Source organism: Colobus angolensis, unplaced genomic scaffold, assembly GCF_000951035.1.
Source record: "Colobus angolensis palliatus isolate OR3802 unplaced genomic scaffold, Cang.pa_1.0 Scaffold324, whole genome shotgun sequence".
NCBI lineage: Eukaryota > Metazoa > Chordata > Mammalia > Primates > Cercopithecidae > Colobus > Colobus angolensis.
The window spans coordinates 1,039,095-1,058,721 of NW_012116533.1; the positions used below are offsets into that span (position 1 = coordinate 1,039,095).

General features: G+C 41.9%; 1 protein-coding gene across 1 annotated transcript in view; it reads right to left on the minus strand.

Moving 5' to 3' along the window:
* GUCY2F (guanylate cyclase 2F, retinal) overlaps window positions 1-19,627 on the minus strand; it is a 111,019-nt gene that overhangs the window by 14,942 nt on the left and 76,450 nt on the right. The window contains exons 11-17 of the mRNA XM_011951666.1: window positions 16,709-16,858; window positions 13,493-13,641; window positions 11,087-11,250; window positions 10,103-10,295; window positions 6,654-6,828; window positions 3,372-3,470; window positions 374-468 (exon numbers count right to left, since the gene is read on the minus strand). Coding sequence (XP_011807056.1) covers window positions 374-468; window positions 3,372-3,470; window positions 6,654-6,828; window positions 10,103-10,295; window positions 11,087-11,250; window positions 13,493-13,641; window positions 16,709-16,858 — 1,025 coding nt within the window. The remainder of the gene's footprint in view (window positions 1-373; window positions 469-3,371; window positions 3,471-6,653; window positions 6,829-10,102; window positions 10,296-11,086; window positions 11,251-13,492; window positions 13,642-16,708; window positions 16,859-19,627) is intronic.

Sequence of the window (19,627 nt, forward strand, 5' to 3'; positions counted from 1 at the left end):
CCTGCACATTATGCACATGTACCCTAGAACTTAAAGTATAATAAAAAAAAAAAAAAAAGAAAATGTAAATAATAGTGCAGCTCATTGGAAAGCCAAATTCTGTGCAGTTCTTTAAGAGAGAAAGATACAACTTACAGTCTGAAAAATGCAGAAAAAATCTCAATACTCCTCCCCACTGGAGCCATATTTTAAAGAGAAGAAAATTGAGGCAAAATGGAGCCACCTTTTGGGAACCCCAAATGGGGCTGAAGATTCTGCCCAAGTTATAGCTCTGAGTATCAGACTCCCAGGTAAACTCTTTTAGGAGACCATGACCTCTTCAGAAGCAGGTGTATCCATATAGTCTGGCTCAAAAAACAAAAAGACATTATACCTTGAGCTCTGTTCTTCCTCGAAGCTCCATTTCATAGCCCTCACTCAGATTTTGAAGAATTGTAACAGTGCTGAGACTGACATGAATGCGATAAGCTGCAAAAGAAGGAGAGACATGATTTGAGCTCCTTTCTCATTGGTAAAATTAATGAGAAAATATCAACGTAATAAATGTCTTCACTTGTAAATGGACTGGACCATTAGCAACGTCCTGAGAGAGGTTTACTTAGGGTTTCACAAGAGGTGGAGAGGGAGTGATGGCCTTCCTCACCAGGTCCAAATAAGGCATTAGTTGTAGCACCTATCAGCCTCCTAGACACTATCTCAAATGAAAGGCCATGCAATAGAAAGGTGTTAATGTAACTCAAAGGTTGAGATGGAGAAACCAGCATCTACTGTGCTCTCAGCTGAAACGTGACGTCATTTGAAGAAAGTTTGACTTCAGCAGCTTCTTTCACAGGCTGCTACTATGGCTGAACTCTCATGCTTTACATATCTTAAGAGGCAAAAGGATGTCTTTTTCATATGCATTCTTATAACTATCTCTCAACATTGCTATACTGAAAAATAAAACATCAATGAGAAATATGCCAAGAACTCTTTCAACAAATATTTTGTGAAGACTGTACATTTATAGCTGTGTCTACACATGAATGTACTATTTTCCAACCAATGATCTCAATCTGGGATAAGAGATTTACATGGGGAACTGCCACATTAAAATTTTATTTAGAACCTAAGAGTAATTATTTGGTGAAGAATAATCACTTGTTCACTCAGGTAAGATCCTTGACATTTCTAAAAACTGTCACCCCATGAAGCGAGACCTTGTTGAGGTTGAGTCTTAAATAAAAGTCCAAGGCTAGTTTTCACACATGCTTGAGAAAATCATTAAAAAAAAAAAAAAAAAAAGAAGCTGATTACAACCTGAGTAGGAAGGCATGGCTTGAGAGACCTGCAAGGATTTTCTGCTGCGTATACTCACAATGTCTTTCTTTCTCTTGATACTGTTGTTTGTTTGTGTCTTCCTCATTAACTCATGATCACCCAAAGCCCTTATTCAAAAAAGGTTGTCCTATTCCTAAAATATACATGCCCAGCCAGTATATTCCTAGCCAGTCCTATGTGTGCATCCCACAAGCATCTGGTCTTCAGAGAACCTTTCAGTAATCTTGATAGTAGGGAACACACAGCTTAAAAGAGAGATAGCTCATACCAACGACCATCCACTTGTATGGTAAGGAGAATCACTCCAGGACTGGGTCACGAGTCACTTCCATTCCAGAATCTCAGTGGTTTCAACTGAGCACAAAGAAGATATTGATGAAATAATTTTTTTATTAATAGATGTGTGACATGTCCTGATTTCATATCCAATGTGAGGAGAGGCTACCTCTCTACAGATCTCCATTCAGTTGTGGAGCTTAATGTCATATTTGGGTCATAGTCATTAGCTTTTAGAAAAGCACATTAACCAGCTCCTTTAGCACAGAGAGCATGTGTGTATACTTCTTTGTATGCTTCACAATAACTTCCTTGCACAGTCAGTGCTTAATAAACTCCTGCTGTGGGTGATTCACTCCATTTTCTTCTTCCTAGCTGATCACTGGGTAAGGAGCTGTCTAAATCTCAAAATTCAATTTCTGGTCTCAACTTTGTATTTCCAATGTGAAATGTGTGGAGTTTTCCCTGGTTCAGACCAGAATATGACTTCAGCCTTCTACAAGCTTACATCAGTCCAGAATATTGTGCCAAATCTGCATTGCAGTTCCATGATAAATTTCACTTCATCTTGGGTTGCACTTTAAGAGTAAAATCATATGCAAAGCCATATTCATGCAGCAGTTCCTGGATGGCTACTTCCATGGCCTCTGCCATATCTAAGGAGTTTGAAGACTTTCCCAGATGTCAGAAAATTTATTCTGACAACAGCTTCTAAGTTCCATACTGCCTCCTTAATCATGGCTGCACAGGCTAGATTGACTAAGACTGGACCCATTGTGTAAGCCTGTTTCTACACATGAGTGATGGGAAGTGGGGTCAGACAGGGCACCACCCACTGTAATACAGGCCACCATAACATCAGGGACTAGTTTGAGTATATTGCTGAAGTTTGGGAAGAACTTTTCTTGCCAGAGCCAGAGCTTCTAAGGGCTTAAGTGGTTTCTTTCCTTTTTTGGTATAAAATCCATGAAAACTGCATATAGAATTTGATGTTATTCTCTATGCTCTTCCTATAATAGCATAAAAAATGCTTTGCTCAACCATGATATAAGCAAAAGGCACATTGTGATTCTGTAGTGGCAGTAAATAACCAAGTAAGAGTTGAGCCAGCATCTTACAAACAGACAAATGGCATATGGTTTGTACAGTTTTCTTTTCAAAAAAGCAGAGAAGAAATGGTATCTTTGATACTATGCCTGTTTTGATAGAAGCTAAGGGTTTTATATACAGGGAAGTTGCAATAAATTATTTCAGAATTCCAAGCTACTTGGATTGAGGGATTATTGCTAGCTAAGTTCTAGAGGGCTATTTGATGAAGCCAGAACTCCTGGGGTCCTAACAGCAGCCAACTGGGAGGCAGCTGGCTTCAGTGTGTCTCCACAAACTAGTTGAAAAATGGAAAATGTCAGTCCCTCATGTAGTTCTTTTCTCAACATGACTCCCACAAACCCACAAGCCCGGCCAATTTTTTTCTTTACCCAAAATACTATTTTAGTTGTTTTTATCAAATTGAGTGGCTGTTTTGGTGTCACTTAGCTACAGCTTCATTTCTAGAACAAGAAAGGTACATGTTCAGTCCAACATCACCCCCTACTGGTTTGCCATTAGAGACCAGGAAAATGTGTGATAAATCTCAATCTTCTCAAATTATCTTTTATTTTTCTTTAAAACATTAAAACATCAAGTACCCTGCTCTCTTTCACCTCTGTGAAGAAGAATTACCTTCTCAATAGCAGGATGGTGCCATCCTATCCATCCCTCTATTAGGTACTCACGTAAGCCTGTTGATTCCATGCGAGAAGCTGTGTTCACAGTGTCTCCAAACAAGCAGTATCTGGGCATGGTGAGGCCCACCACTCCAGCAACAACTGGCCCTGTAGAGTAGCAGGGGGTTGGAATTACAGTCAACAGGTACGCACCCAATGCTAATAGAGGAATGGTACAAAGAGGAAGGAATGTATCTTTGTAAAAGAATAAAAGTTGCCATCATACAGCTCTGGGAATCTGAAGAAAGACATAATGAGTAATGAACTCTTTGCCCTACAAGAAAGCAAATTTATAACAGTGCAGACATGACTGCCCTTCTGATTTGTACCTTTGTTCCAAGTAACCGTTACACCCGAGATGCTTATATCTGTCAACAGGGACAAATAAGTATCAAACCCAAATCAGAAAGGCCTGGACAGGGACTCAGGGTCCAAATATGTTTGTTGTAAGGAAAAAAATGTAATTTTTCTCGTGCCTTAGCGTTGGAAGAAAGACTTTCATGGGTTTATCTGGCTCCCAAACTGTGTCTATCAATTATTCTAAAACATTTCAAAAATCTGAAAACAAATAGCGTTCATTTTCAATTGTCTGTGTTGGGGCATGGAAAAGCAGTATGTATAAATAATCAAAGAATATTTTGCATTTAGAATTTTTTTGTTCTTACATTTTAATATGGCTGTTTTAAGTGTTCAAGGTAATTGAGAAAACTTCAGCAGCCATCCTGAAAAGTCAGTTTGGGAGAATCCAGAAAGTTCTTCACCTTCACTTTTCTGGTTTCTGCTCTGATTTTTTTTTCCTAAAAAGAGATGGGGGTCTCACTATATTTCCCACGCTGGTATCAAACTTCTGAGCTCAAGTGATCCTCCCACCTCGGCCTCCCAAAGTACTGGGATTACAGGTGTGAGCCACCATGCCTGGCTTTCTGCTCTGTTTTTATGGCTAGGCACCAAGGGGAATAAAAAAGAAAAGTAACACATAGTCTCAGTTCTCCAGGAATTTATAGTCTAATTGAAGAGAAGATACTATCAAAGAGGAAGCAATTAAAAAGTAAACCAAGACAATACATGGCTGAGGCAAGAAGCACAGACAGAAGTGCTATAATAGTTCAGAAAATGGGGGGAGGTGCTTATTAAGACCTGACTCAATCAAGAAGGATCCAGTGGAGAAGGCAGGATTTGATCTAGGTCTTGATGGGTAAGTAAGATTTGAACAGTGGAAAAGAGACATAAATCAAAGGCCTGTGGTTGGGATTGAACATGTAATTTGGGAAGCTCTTAGAGAGAACAGTCTGCCTAGTTCACATGGCTCGGGAGAAACTGGAGACAAGGTTGGATTAAGTGGGTTGTACAAGATGGAGAATCTTGAACCACTAGAGAATTTTGAGCAAGGAATTACATGATCTTTTTTTCTCAGATCAGTGTATAAAATGCACTGAAAGGGGAAAAAGTAAAACCAGGGAAAACCTTTAGATGGCTGCTGCAGTAATCCAAGCACAAGGTACTTAAAAGGAGGCAATGATAAGAAGTGGATGGCCACGAAGTAATAAGAGAGACGTAAAAGAATCAACAGACTTGTTGGCTGTCTGATTGACAACCATGAGAAAATTGCCATGGGCTTGTGAGTTTATGCTGATTTGTGGAAAAAGATGACTTGAAGTTTTAAATATGTTAAATTTGAAATAATGGTGAACGCTTCAAGAAGATGTAGGCTGAGGGGGGTTGGAAATGTGAAACTGAAGCACAGATGACAGATGAGGGCTTTTCTCTAAAAGAAAAAATCAAACACCTGCTATGTGCTAAGAACTCTGGATACAAACATGAGTAAGATATGCTTCCTGCCACCAAGGACCTTAAAGCCTAATGGAAGGACAGACAAGGAAACACAGATTATGCTGATGACTATGAGAAGGATGGATGGTAAGGGGCAAGAGTGGAAGCAAGAAGATGCTATTGCAGTTATCCAGGCGAGAGATGTTGGTGTCCTAGGCTTGGGTTGTGAGAGTGAAGAAGAGACAAGATAGATTAATACATATTTAAAAGGTAAAGTGTTCAAGACTTAGTAGTTAGTTGAATGTTAAAGGTCAGAGTAAGGGAGGAGTCAAAGAGAATGACTCCCAAGACTAACTGGAGAAACTAGGTCAATGGTGGTACCACCAACTGAAATTGAGAATAAATATAAGAAGAGCAGGAAGTTTGTATGAGTAAAAAATAATTCTGTTTTAAATGTGTTGAGTCTAAGCTCCGTGTGGAACATTCAGGTAGGCATATCAGCAGGAAGTTTGATATAGAAGGCTGAAGCTTAAGTGAGAAGACTACACTAAAGCTGTGGAGTTGGAAGTCATCAGCATACAAGTGGTAGCTAAACCACAGGTATGAATGAGATCACCCATGAGAGTATGTAGGAGGAGAAAAAAGTGCATCATGACAGAACACTGGAGAATACCAATATAAGGGACAAATGGAGACACAGACTGTGGTAGAAAATGAAAGTCAGGTTGCTGTGGGTTGAGTAATAAATTAGAGGTGATACATGCAGACAGCAAAGAGATCACAAGACTGAGAGCTTTGCAGAAAATGTTAGAGAACAGGAATAGTCAAGAGAACCAGTAAATAAAGTGAAAAGTAGCATTCACAGAGTGAGGAGCATATCATAAAAGCCAATTGAGAAGCGTTTTAGGGAGGCTTGTCATGAATTCCAGATGCCTCAGAGGTAAAGGCAGACAAGGATTGGGGAAAGTGGTGAGAACTGAAGTCAGATTGCAAATGGGCTAAGGAGGGACTGGACAGTGAAGAAATGGCACAGTGGATGTCATTCATTTTTTAAAGAAGTTTGGTAGGAAAGGGGTAAAAAGGATGGGGGAAGGAAAGGAGCCTAGAAGAGCAGAGCAAAGAGAAAAAGGTAGGGAGTGGATACAGAAGCAAGAGGAGCTAGTAGGTAATGAATATGGGAGGAAAATGGTTCCGAAGTTGGGATTTTAATTAATTAAATGAATTATCCTAACTACAAGATACACTTGTTGATTTTATAGCATAGTCCAACATGGAAATATTGCCTCTAACCAAAATGGTAGATTAAAAGGGTTTAGTACCTGGAACAAGGAGCTGCTGCCCACTGTGTTAGTGCAGGTACTGGGAGGAGAGTAAACTTGGGTAGGCATAAAGGAATTATGCAGCCCTGGACACCTGGATAATCCAGTGGCCAGGAATCAGTGGAGAGCTGTCTTTTTCCCTTTCTTTTTTAGTCTTCCTAGAGGCACATGAGAATGTTTCCTTACTTTAACTGGTTATTACCTGAGTGCAGGCCAATTCGAATTCTGACTGGCACCTCTGGCATGTGCCGCATCTTGAAAGTGCCCACAGAGCTCAGGATATCTAAGGACATGTTTGCAATCTCAGCTGCATGCCTACTGCCATTCCTCTTCGGGAGACCTGAAGCCACCATGTAGGCATCTCCAATGGTCTCTACCTGGGAATTAGGAAAAATAGAATTAGCAAACAACTTATTTGTGCCTTTTTTTTAGCACAGAGCTGTAAGGGTATAATGGAGGCCAGGTGGTTTTGTTGTAAAGTGAGAAAGGCAGAGAGGGACTGTCAATGATCCACAAGTCTAGCTGCATGTTAGAATTGCTTAAGGAGCTTTATTAAAAATACTGAAGTCTAGGCCCCACACCAAGAGACTCGGAAATAAGTATAGCTACCTTACAGGCTCCTGTTTGACCTTAGAAAAATACCAGGCTCTGAGACATTTGTGGGGAAGAGAAAAGGGAGATTTCTAGGACTGTCCCTAGGGTGTCCATGGGGGAGCATCTTAGGAGAAGGTGGCTATGATGCTTCCCAGAAAACATTTCTATAGATTATTTTGGGGTAAATAAGCTAGGGTAGCCTTAAGGAAAATATAGGGAAAGGGAAAGGAAGAACAAGCCTGTTCCCTCTGCTTTGCCTTGCTAATATGATGAAGTTAGTTTTGCTGGCTGGCCTATTGGGTATAAGAAATTAGTCTCTTCCCACCAGTTACCTCCTCCTCTCCTACTACTACCTCCCTAAGGAGCAGCAGTGCTGGCCCTCAACTGCTTTGCAGGGGATGGTTAGGGCTGGACACTTGGAAAAAAAGGGAAATCTATGCTCCTCGCCTTCCCCACAGAAGTGTGCTCACTGTTTTAGATAACCAGTAAGTTGAAACTTTTCGGGTAAATCCAAAAAATAACTAAGCTGAAGGGACTTTTTATGAAATGTGCCAGTCAGACCATGTTACTACAAGTTTGAATCCAGTTAAAACCCATGTGTTCCTGGAGAACTGCACCCACAGAATACAACAGTTAAGAACATGAAACTCTGAAGTTCTACCATCTTGGTTAGCATTTAAGATTCAACACTTGCAAACTGTGTGGCCATGGGCAAATCACTTAATCTCTCTGTACTTCAGTATCCTTATCTGTAAGATAGTGATAATGATAGTAAAAACTTCATAGGGTTTTCTAAGGAATAAATAATTTAATATATGTCAAAGCATTTAAAACCTGCCTATTAGGTAATATATATTTAGTTCAAGCTATCACCATCATCATCATCATCATCATCATCATCATCATCATCATCAAATAGGTATGTCTCGAAACCAGCCTTGGAACTGTGGGTATGATTCAGCCCCAGAGAAAGAAGTTTAGCAATCAGCAATAGGCTCTTCACCATGAATTTCTATAGCCAATAACAATGATCCTTTCAATCTATAGGACTTTCTGTCTCAAAATGTTTCCATCCAAGGTCTCCCTTACCTTGTGCAATTTGAGGAACGGATACCTGCCCTCACGTAGGCATGCCAGCCTGCACACAGGAAGGAAGGATTACCATGTAAATGCTATATGGAAGGGGAAAGTCAGTGGCTGGCCATTATCAGAGATTAGTGGTTGACCCTTTAGCTTTGACGAGTCAGTCACCCAGGAGGCCCCAAGGATATGGATGAGGAGATTAGAAGAGCAGGGAGCATGGGCATGCATGGTCTTGGTGTGCAGACTGCTGTGGAAAATTGTGGGTTGCTGTGGAAATTATCAGTCAACATAAAGATGCTGAGAGGGAAAAGGAGGTTTAGAAAGGGGTGCGATTGAGTTGCAGATAGTGGCAGGAGAACGGAAACGGAATCACTAACTTCATAATTCTATAGTAGCCTTCTATTTCAGATTATCCATTCCATTTCAGATTATCAAGTACCAGGGGAGGTGATTCAAATTTTACAGGTAAAGAAAATGAAAATACAAATGAGTTTGGTCATTTGCTGCTGGTTCAATTTTTATTTCCTTTGCACTGTGTCATTTTTAATAAACAGAGCTGAAAAAAATAAATTTCATTTTTGGATTTATATAGCCTTGCTCTGTTCTGGGAACAGCCCATTAACTCCCTACTGCAACCATTAAGTACCAAAATATCTAATAGCCTATTGCTAAGACCCCCAACAATTGTCTGAACAGAATCAGCTGGATTGATTAAACCGGTAGCTGTGTTACAGCCCACGCTGAATCATCTTTGATTTTAGTTTCAACTGAATTAGCTTTCAGTGATTTGTTTTTCTCTTCAGGCTGCTTGAGTTCAACAAGTTAAGACAGGTACTCTGATTCCATGGATTTTTCCTGCATCGTGGTTTCCATGTGTGCTTCTTGATTAGCTTGTAGCTCCTGCTGATTGACAGGTATGATGTTTATTTCTGAGCCCTATTTAGGTGGCTTGGCCTAGCCCTGAGGCTCCCTACCTGACCTGAAAAGGCCCTGTCTAATCTGAGATAAACACACTTTCTTGTGTGTGATTTGAGAGCTAGAACATTTCAGACTACTGTGAAGAATCCAATGAATGGAGCTACTCATTCTCCAGCTCTACTTTGCTCCTGGGATAGAGAAGCTGTCTAAAGTTTAGGATGCCTGGGGCATCTTTCTTCTTCAATAAGACAAGTATCCATGATGCAGACAATGTAGAAATGTCCCTGCACAGCTTTGAGATTTTTAGTCATTTTTTGCCTAGAGACAAGACAACATATGTAAACAAAGCTAAGGAAGCATGGCACCAAAATTAGTCAATGTCGTCATTTTGCAAACTCTAATAGAGTGACAATTCACAGGCTGGAGGAGTGAGAGAAGGTGGGAACAGGGGCTTGCCACCCCACAATTAATCACCTCCCCAGACCTCAGACCAATAGGCAGCCTTTCGGTTACCCTGTAGCAATCCCAAAGAGCCTTGAGTCTAATATTTCTCTGCTGTAATGCCAAGTTCTCTCCTGTATAAAACAGTACCTGAAGGAGGAGACCAAATTTTTATAGCATGTATTAGATCTACACAAACCTTACCAAGAACTCTGTAGCAGTCACCAACTATGGGGAAAACACCAATACTTCCTCTTTATCCCCTTCAGTGCCTAGTACAGTACTGCCTACACTATGAGTACTCAGCCACTGATGTGCAATAACTCTCTTGGTCCCAACATCTTCTTAGTCCCAATTCTAGAAAAAAGTTCAAAAGAAATCTGACTGGCAATCTTTTGCTGGGTTGAAAGTTGTTATTTTGTAAATTGGGAAATTACATGCATTCTACCTGGCTTTCATTTCCAGTGACATACCAATGGAAGGGGTGTACTATTTAATTTTTTATTCCTAAATAACAATATTCCATAAATTTTATTCTTCAATTTTGGAATACACATGGATGGGCCTCATGTAAAAATTTCACTATGGAATATATTTTCCTGCTAATTAACCTACCTTGTAGACATCATGACTGCCAATTATTGCATCAAAGAGTGTGTATAGGTCATTCAGAAGATCCACCACCTCAATGGGCTCACTCATGGCTGAAATGGTTGTGAAGCCCACAATGTCGCTGAAGTACAAGGTGACCAAGTCAAAGCCCTCAGGTTCAACTGTGCAGCCCTTTTTGAGAGATTCAGCAACTGATCTGAAAAGCAAACACAGCTATTCCTAAGATGACACTGGTCTCCCTTCATGCCACATCCACCTGCTAAAAATACACCAAATAAACCTCTAAAAATCACTGCTAATAAATGATGAGGAAGAAAGTGTTACATTGATGAAAACATTAATTCGTTCATTTATTCTACAAATAAGTTTTAAGTGCTTAGAATGGGTCAGGAACTATGCCAGGTGCTGGAATACAGCACTGGACGAACCTGATCCGTGCCTTCATGTGGAGGTTTTTCAGCTCTCTAAACGCCTAACTCAGACACCTGGGGAATGCTCCCAGGTGACTGCCCTTTCATGAGGCTAGTTTCCTTAATTATCTCCTAGAAGATCACGTTACAACATAATAAGTAAGGTGCCCTGGAAAACTTGGAAATTGTAGCAATAGATAAGGTTTTCAGCTAAGAGAGGAAAGACCTGGAAAAACGACCTTGCTACTTTCCTCTAGGAGCTCAAAGAACTGCTTTCTTTTAATCAGTCAACCTCCTAGGAAAGTCACGAAGTGACATACAGAAAAATCAAGGCACAAAAACTTAAATGACCAGCATGATCTACAGGTAGTGGAAAATTAGGATGCGTGCTCTGCTCCCTTGGTTTCCAATTTTACTTTGATTTGAAGGTGTGACTCAAGCCCACTAGGAGGAGAGAGGGTGCAGGACAAGGGGAGGGAGCAGTTAGTTGATGGGTAGTTTTTTCTTTTTTTTTTTTTTTTTTTTTAACAGAACACACTGTGATAAGGATTCACACTCCTCAGGTGTTCTCACATACGGCGGTAGCATCTGTGTTAGAAGCTTTTCCGTTTTCTGTTTTTCAATTTCCAGCTCTTCAGTCCGCTCCCGAATCAAATCTTCCAAGTTGCTAGAATATTGCTCCAACATCCGAAGCATAGAATCAATGATATTGGTCTTCTTCCCTTTATTAAAAGTTTTAAACTGGAAGTAAAATAGAAAAGGGAACCAGAAAATGCTTATTCCTCAAACTCAGAGATGATGGAGCAGTTCCCCTTATCACAAATCCATTCCACTAAAATGCCAGGGCAGGAAAGGTGAACCCAGATATAAATAGGAAAAGTCACCACCCATCCTCACTATCACCCTGACCCATTTACAGGGCACTTCCAGTGCACCTCTGCCCCCTCCCCATCCCCGCACACCAGTAGTTCTTCCCCTACACTTCTGGTTCTTTCAAGCCTGAGCAAAAGTGCTCTGAGCAGGTTCCTTCAGTTCTGAGATGCTATTACATGCATAGTAGCCACTTCTAAGACAACAGGATTTGGTCTTGAGCCCAGGCCAGTTGTGTGTAAGGTAAGGGGAAAGAGGGCCGAAAGTGCCGTTTTACTCTTCTGGATCATCAGTCTATAAATCATTCTTATCCTCAAATGCCACTGTGTTGCCAGTTTTTGAACAGTGAGAGGTTCCTTGACCTCTTACAGAGGGCTCGAGATCCACATGATAAAATCAACCCCTATTTTTTACCATGGAGGTCCAAGAATAGGGGTGTCCTCTAGCGCCTGTCCTTCGGTTGGCCAGAGTGATGTAAAATTCAACTGATTTTGCCCCCATTCTATGCCCTGATGCTTACAGATGTCTGTATGTCACGAATTTTCAATATGCCTTTTTGGGACCTTGTCTATCTACAGTAACAGGGAGCTAGGCATAGTATTAAAATCATGAGGGGTAGCCCCTCTATACTGCTATAGTCAACATGCACATGACTGTGTTCACAACAACAAAAAATCGGAGGTGGTTTTGCTAAGCAGACATCTAGGGCTCTGTCCCAGTGGACCTTTTATATATAGCCAGGCCACACATGCTCCACCTAGCACCCAATGCCCCAAGGTCAACACTAGGAGTTTTCCTTCTGAGCCTGGTTCACATCCGCAGGTTCATCAAAGTCCTGGGGATAGCCTTGTAGCCAGTTTAGATCCTTTGGGCTCCCCCTATTGCCTAACCCAGGGAACCTCCCTCTCCTCCTCCTCCCACTTAAGTGTTATTAACTGCAGGAAGTTAGGAGGCTAGCCTTGTCATCAGACAGCCTAAACTTCCACTGAAGCATTTTAGTGAGGGCAGCTATAGCAATGTCTTGTTTGAAAGTCTCATGATGTACACTCCCCCTATCTATCACTGGCTTCTCTGCTGCCTTCTGAAATAACATCTCTAGCATCAACACAGGGGCAAATGCTCTTTCTCCTGCCTCATGGTAAGGTTTCAGAAATTTGACCTTCATGGTCCTTCGCCTTTTCCATACTATTGAACACCTGTTTGAGTGTCCTCAAGAAACTTAGCTGGGCTAATGGAGGCATTGTTAGCTGGGGACACGGATGACTTCATAAGCAGGGCCCCTCAGGCTTTCAATCCAACTCTTTCTTTCTTTCCGCCTCAGATACCTGCCACTCATAAAGCATCTCAGTGCTGTACTCCAGCCAGGCACAAAAGCCTCTCTGCCAGAGCTGACACAGCACTCATGGTGAGCACCCTCAGTTTTGGTGTCCTGTAATTTCAACAAAGCCTAAACTGCATGCTCCAACATTGGAATTGCACCTTAGTTTCCACAGCAGGGCTCACTCTGTCCTTTCCTTCACTCCCCTTTCAATCTCCACCTCTAGGGAAAGAATCACCCTCTTTAGAAATTCAGTATCTTAAGGAGGAAGGTTGTCACTTTTCATGTACCCCATTGCCTGGGAACTTAAGGAATTTCCTGCTTTTGCACGCCACATTTGCACTTTCTCTTTCTTCCATCTTGAACACCAGAGTTGAATACCAGAGTTGAATACCAGAGTTCTCTGGTATCCCCAAAGTAAACATGGCTCTGTGAGGAGCCCCATGTATTCCATGATACCCATCATCTAATAGTTTCAATGCCATTGCCTTACAAATGCCTAATGGTTCAATTCCATCTCTGAAAGGTTGATTAGGTCAGATTGCGGATGGTCTGGAACAGAGGTTCAGACACAGAAGAACACTAGAACCAATCTTTGGGCTCTTGGAGGATGTGCTGATGACACTCCAGCACCAAGAGCCTCAAAGTAGCCACTCCCAGGCTGTTTCTCCGAGAGGAGTGCCCTTACCCCTTGCAAGAGGTTCCTTCCACAATATGACAAGGACCAAGGAGTTAGCCTTGTGTAGGTTGACTTCAGGAAGGCTCCTGGGCAATGACAAGATTCAGAGTCCTTACCTGGTTAAATATTTCATCAAACGTTGGTCGTTGTTCTGCAGCCTCAGCCCAGCACTGCTTCATCAGCTGGAGACATTCTGGAGGGGCATGCTGAGGAGAAACTACTGGTCTGTACACAGGAGGAGGCTTCTTAAGTCTGTTTATGATTTCTGTCCAGATGCAAGAAGAGAAAAGTTTACAAATCATGGAGAAAAGGACCAAGATCTGGCAAAGATAACTGACTTTTTGCCAGGAAGCGGGGTAGGTTAGGAGTTAACACAGAAGGGCCATCTCCTTTGCTCTCTCCTTAGGTGACCTGAATACAGATTATATTTGAGCAAAAGCTGCATCAGGCAATGGGGGAGGAGTGAGAAATTAATCAGTTGGACTCTTGGTATCATTTAGGCGCAACTTTATTCTGCTTCTGCTAGGTTTTAGATACTGCCTATCTGATGTCAACTCTAATGCTCTAACTTCAGTGACCTGGCTCCCCTCACCCATCCCCAATCATCTAAGCCTTCCAATCCCCACAATAGACCCACTTAACTCTCCTTACAAGCCCAGGCCCAGCCCAGGTCCAGGTCTCTACCTTGTGTCTAGGCAAAGGGAATTAAGAACTGCAGTAAACAGTTCAAGGCCTCATCAAGATCCTCCTGGTTGATGTTCCATGAACTCCACTTCCAGTAGAATATTCCTATATACCAGTAATGTGCTGAATACTTTGCATGCATTATTTCACTGGATTCTCACATACAAACAGGTGAGGTAGGCACTCTTATTTTAATTTTATAGCTAGGGAAACTGAGACATGAAGAGAGTAAGTAACTTACCCAAGGTCACATGGCTAGAAAGTGACAGAGTTTAAATTTGAACCCAGGCAATCTCAATCTGTTACACTGTCCTGCTTCCAAATGTCTCAGACTTTAACTGGGAATTCTTAGACTCCCTATTCAGACCCAACAGCCATTAGTGACAAAAGGTCTGGAGCAGTCACACTGACCTTTTTACAAAAAGAAAACTCCCTGGCAGCAGGGAAAAAAAATCGTTATCTCTCAATATCCCCAGCAACCCACACTGGGCCTCAAACTGATCTCTCTGCTTCCAACGTACCCTTCTCCAAACCTTTCCTAAAACCCAGATCTGGTCATGCCACTTTCTTGCTCAAAAGCCTTTTATGACTTCCCATCACCCACAGAGTAAAATCCAGGCTCTTGTCCTGACTATCTCTTCAGGCTCATTTCTCATCTTTAGTCCCCTCCCCACCACCTCCAATTCTAACTTTCGAACTGCCACATCAGGAACCAAGCTTTACTTGCCCCACCAGTGTGACCTTCCCATTCCTGAATTGGCTGTAACACTCCAACAGTGCCGCTTTATCCCTGATATGAGCCCCTTGCCTCCATGAAATAATTCTATTTGTTGCCTCTGACTTCTCAGTTCCTTGTGACATCACACATTCTGTTCCTTTAACCCAGGTCAGGCTGTACCAGTAATGGTTTCTCCATTACAGCATCGCGCTCTCAGTACAACAGATTCCATGAGAATGTACTCCCTGAAACTTGACTGCCTCATCCATTCTCTGGCAGATGGAGTCTTTGTCCCTTTCTCAGAACACCATCAAGTTGAATGGGCCACCTCTCTGCTTAGGCACAGCATGATTCATGCACTTGAGGATCTCACAGTCCAATTGCAATAAACAGTGGCAAACAATATAAGTGCTCTAGCTGAGACAGGCACTTGTAAGTACAGAAAAGGCACCTGACCCACACTAAAGAAGTCAGAGAAGGTTTCCCAGAGAAGGTGACATGAGTTGGATGAGGCAAAGTTGGGAGGAGGTGGGAAAATTCCACCTCCTAGTATGTGAAAAGGCACAGAGATGGGAGAGACCATGATACTTTCAGGGCCCTGCCAGTCATGTTGTTTAGCTGGGATATAGAGGGTGACAGAAGATAAGCCTCGAGAGGTAGCTAGGGACCAGATTGTGAAAGGCCTTGTATGTCATGGGAGGAGTCTCACCTTCACTTAACAAGTGATGAGGAACTGTTGGAGGGCTTTAAGTAGAGGAATGATGTGTAAACCTGAGTGGGACACAGCCTAGCTAAGTGGTTTTAGTTTTTCTTTCTTTTTCATTTTAAAAGATTTTATTCTGAAAAAAATTAAACTTCCAGAAAAGTTTTAAAAATAGTACAATTTCCTGTACACCTTCACTCAGCTTCCCCTATTGTTAATAACTTACAGAACCATAGTACAAAGGAAATTAACATTTGTACAATAATATTACTAAGGTTCTTATTTGAATTTCATCAGTTTTCCCTTAATGTCCTTTTTCTGTTCCTCAATCCAATTCAAGATCCCATATTGCATGTAATTATTGTCTTTGTCTCTTTCGGTCTGTGATAGTTCGTCATTCTTTTCCTGTCTTTCCATTCTTTCCTGTCTTAGATACTTTGGATTAGTCCTAGCCAGTTATTTTGTAGAATGTCAGCTAGGGTTTGTCTAAAGTTTTCTCATTATTAGATTGAGGTTGTGTATTTTTTTTTGTCAAGAATAACACCAAGGTGACATTGTGCCCTTCTTAGTGTATCATGTCAATGGGTATATGACATGGGTGTGCTGTATTACTGGTAATAGCTTATTATTGGTAATCTTGATTGCTTGCTTAAGGTGGTGTCTACAGGATCCTCTACTTGTAAACTCTATTTTTTCCATTTGCAATTTGTAAGTATCTTGTGGGTTCATACTTTGAGAATACACAGATATCCTGTTTCCCCTCAAAGTTTTCTCTACTGATTTTGTCATTATTGATGGATATTGCCTAATAGCCAAGTGTCTTGGTGAGAGGTTAGGATGGAAGCCTGGGGCATGTCACAGGGAAACAGTGGTAAGGCCTTGACATCCAGAAGCATCATGAGGGATACTAAAATACTTAGCAGGGAGTGTCTCACAGGAGTAGAGGGGACTGTGAAATTAAAAAAAAAAAAAAAGAGTTGGCATCAGTCCTGTAGGCCCTTGGCTTATGTCACAGTCTGAAAAAAGACCAGCTTCTTGGGTGGGGGAATTTCTTCCAGATGCCTAAAGCTGTCTGGCTATAAGTCCCACCTGTACATAACTTGAGCTGCTTGCAGACTATCAGGCTGTTAGCACTAACACTCTTCTGGAAAATCATGACAGCCTGAGTTGGTCTGATGATCTCGGCCATGGTGGACCCCTGGGGCCCTTTTCTCACCTCCCGCTTACCTTGAGCAGGCAGATCCATCATGCAGAATGGGGTACCCCGGACCATCACTTCTTGCATGATGATGGCAAAGCTGTAGACGTCTCCTGCAAAAGAACCTAACCTGCCGCCTTTTGGGGCTCTCAACAGTTCAGGGGCAGTCCACAGCAGCTCTAAAAAGAAAGCATTGTGTAATGAATGCAGGGAGGATTAACTGACAACATCTGCAATGCCCTCAAGGGCTCAGAGGGTACTGTTTTATTGACTGCCTTATATTTTTATTAGACAGACTGCCATGCTAGTGCCCCCCATCCCCCCAGGTCTGAATCTATTCTTCTAAGGAATTATGAACAGAGAAAACATACTACTCTCTCCACCCCAGAACCACGCAGGCAGACACAGCAGCAATGTGGGAAAGGACGCAGAAGCTAAAAGTATAGAAATTCTCTGGTGCTTGCTTTCTTGAGTCTGCAAGTAGCAGTTGGCAGGTTTCCAGGGAAAGGCAAGTGTGCTACCACACTGGTTGCCATGGATTTGCTGTTTGCTGAGATCTATATGTGTCTGGTAATTTGATTGTGCTGGGGCTAAGAGATTCACAAGTTACTTTCTCTAGGTCTCCTCTAAAAGGATTAGAGGAACACCAACCTTCCTGTTCCTTGCAGTGCAAAAAGGTGCAACAATTCCTTCAACTCAGTTCTGCAAATATTTATTGACGGTCTACTATGTACCACACACTGTGCTAGGTGCAGAGGTGGTGCCAGAGATGAATCAAACTTGAGGAGTTCACAGATCAGTAGGAAACACAGACATATGCACCCCTAACTGCAATAAAAGAGAGGGAATGATGAGGGCCACTCTATAGTAAAGGGAAATGAATCCAGTAAAGGTCAAAGTCAAACACCCATCGTGTGCTCTGCTTCATTTCAGGCCCCATCAGGGACAAAAGACTATTTCTGCGTTCAGAGTTTATGGCAGTGAGAATGTCAGAAATTTTTCTGGGGGGGGCACTGTAAGCAATATATAAAGAAATATAATTTAACAATAGAAATACAGTACTCAAAAGCTGGAAGAAGAGTGTTTTAGATTGAATTATATAAAGTTACCATTTCTGTGAATCAAAAACAGTTAGATATCGGCAATTTCATCAGGTTCAAACTAATAAGAAAAAAAAAACTGAGCTGAGCAAATTAATCCAGGAAGACTTCCTGGAAAAGTTAAATTTTAAATGTGCTTGTTAGGAAGGTCAAGGATGCAACTTTCCGGAGCTGAGAAGGTAAGTGCTTTTCAGGGAGAAAGAACAGCATGTGCAAAAGAACAAGAGGCAGAAAGGAGCAAATTGCGGCGGGGGGGCGGGGTGGTGGTAAGCAGATTAGCTTGGCTGAAGAGAAGCGCTCTGTTAAGGAATAATGAGAAATGAGAAGTGGGGTTGATGAAGTGGGGGAGGGCGGGTGGCTGGAAGAATGGCAGCAGAAGGTGAGAGGGCCTGAGAGCCAAATGAAGGCATTTGGAGTGAATACAAAAGGCAGTAGGGGTGCTGGAGCTGGAGAGGGATTTGATGAAAGCTCTATTGGGGAAGATTAATCTGGCAACATGCACAAGCTGGATTGAAGGAGAGAGGCTGGAATCAGGGAGACCAGCTAGGAAGTCATTGCAGTAAGAGCAGGTAGTGAGGTGAGAGGGCCCTAAATGGGGGTGGGGGTAGCAGCAGCAACACAGGGAATCAGAAACATTGGAAGGCTACGATGGAGAAAGCAGTGACAGGGCTAAGGATAGGCTCCCCGTGCCTTGAGAATGAGAGGGAGTTGGAGGAAACAACAAGGTGACATCTAGATAGTGAGGCTGGAGACAAATATCTGCTAAGATTGAGGGTATCGGGGGAAAGTAATGGCTAACTTTTCATCTTGTTAAATTTTGGGTATTGGGAAGAGAGTCCAAGAAACAAAGTACTATGAAATAGGAAGAAGGGTAAAACGTGAGATATTATTTTTGGTTTGTTAGCAAAACCCGGGAAAGAGAAATCCACCATGGAAATTCTTATTTTCAGCCAATCCTGATCAAAATGGTGAAATAAGAAATTCCAGCTTCACCACCAATCATGCACCCATCTTCTCTCTTTGCTCTTCAAGCGTCCCCAGCCTTTGTCCCCCAACCAGGCCCTTCTGAGCTTCCACCCACCATCCACTACTCACCTACACCCATGAAAGTCTCTAACACACTCACTATAGTGATTTTGCCCCTATGTCTCCCTGCCTAGGAAGATTTATATTTACAAATCAAACGGAAAACAATGAATGATACTTTAATGACTGAATGTCAAAGCAATACATTTATAGTCATGGGATTTTAGGCACCATGGTTTTGGAGAGGAGTGCAAGGGTGAATATTTGAGAGCAAGAAAAATGGCATGTGGCTGTTTCTTTTTGACATCCTTTCTCCCTGCACATTTAAAAGCACAAGATGGAAAAAGAGGGCAAAACTCTCTGGTAAAAGCTGGGTGATTAAATACAATCATTACCAAATAGTATTTCCAAAGAGCACTTACATGTATGTTGTTAATGGCTATAATGAGGCTTTTCTGCACTATACTTACATAATTGAGAGTGGACAGTAATGAATACACTTACAACCCACCCCTATTTCCTCATCTCCACTCCAGAACCAAGTAAGAGCCACTAACTACCATTAGAGTTGAACTCTCGGGAAAACTAGAGAAATTACTTTGGCTTGTTTTTTATCTGCTGGAGCCAGTATTAACTCTGACCTTTGCTAGGGTGATAGAATTGACTTTGGAGAGCTACTGCGGTATAGTATAAAAGAACACAGAACTGGAAGTCTAGAGACCTGAGTTCAAAATCTTAGCTTGGCCACTAAGTAGCTTACCTTTCTGAACCTTGGCTTCCCTATCTATAAAATGGAAGTTGAGTCAGATGACATCCAATGGC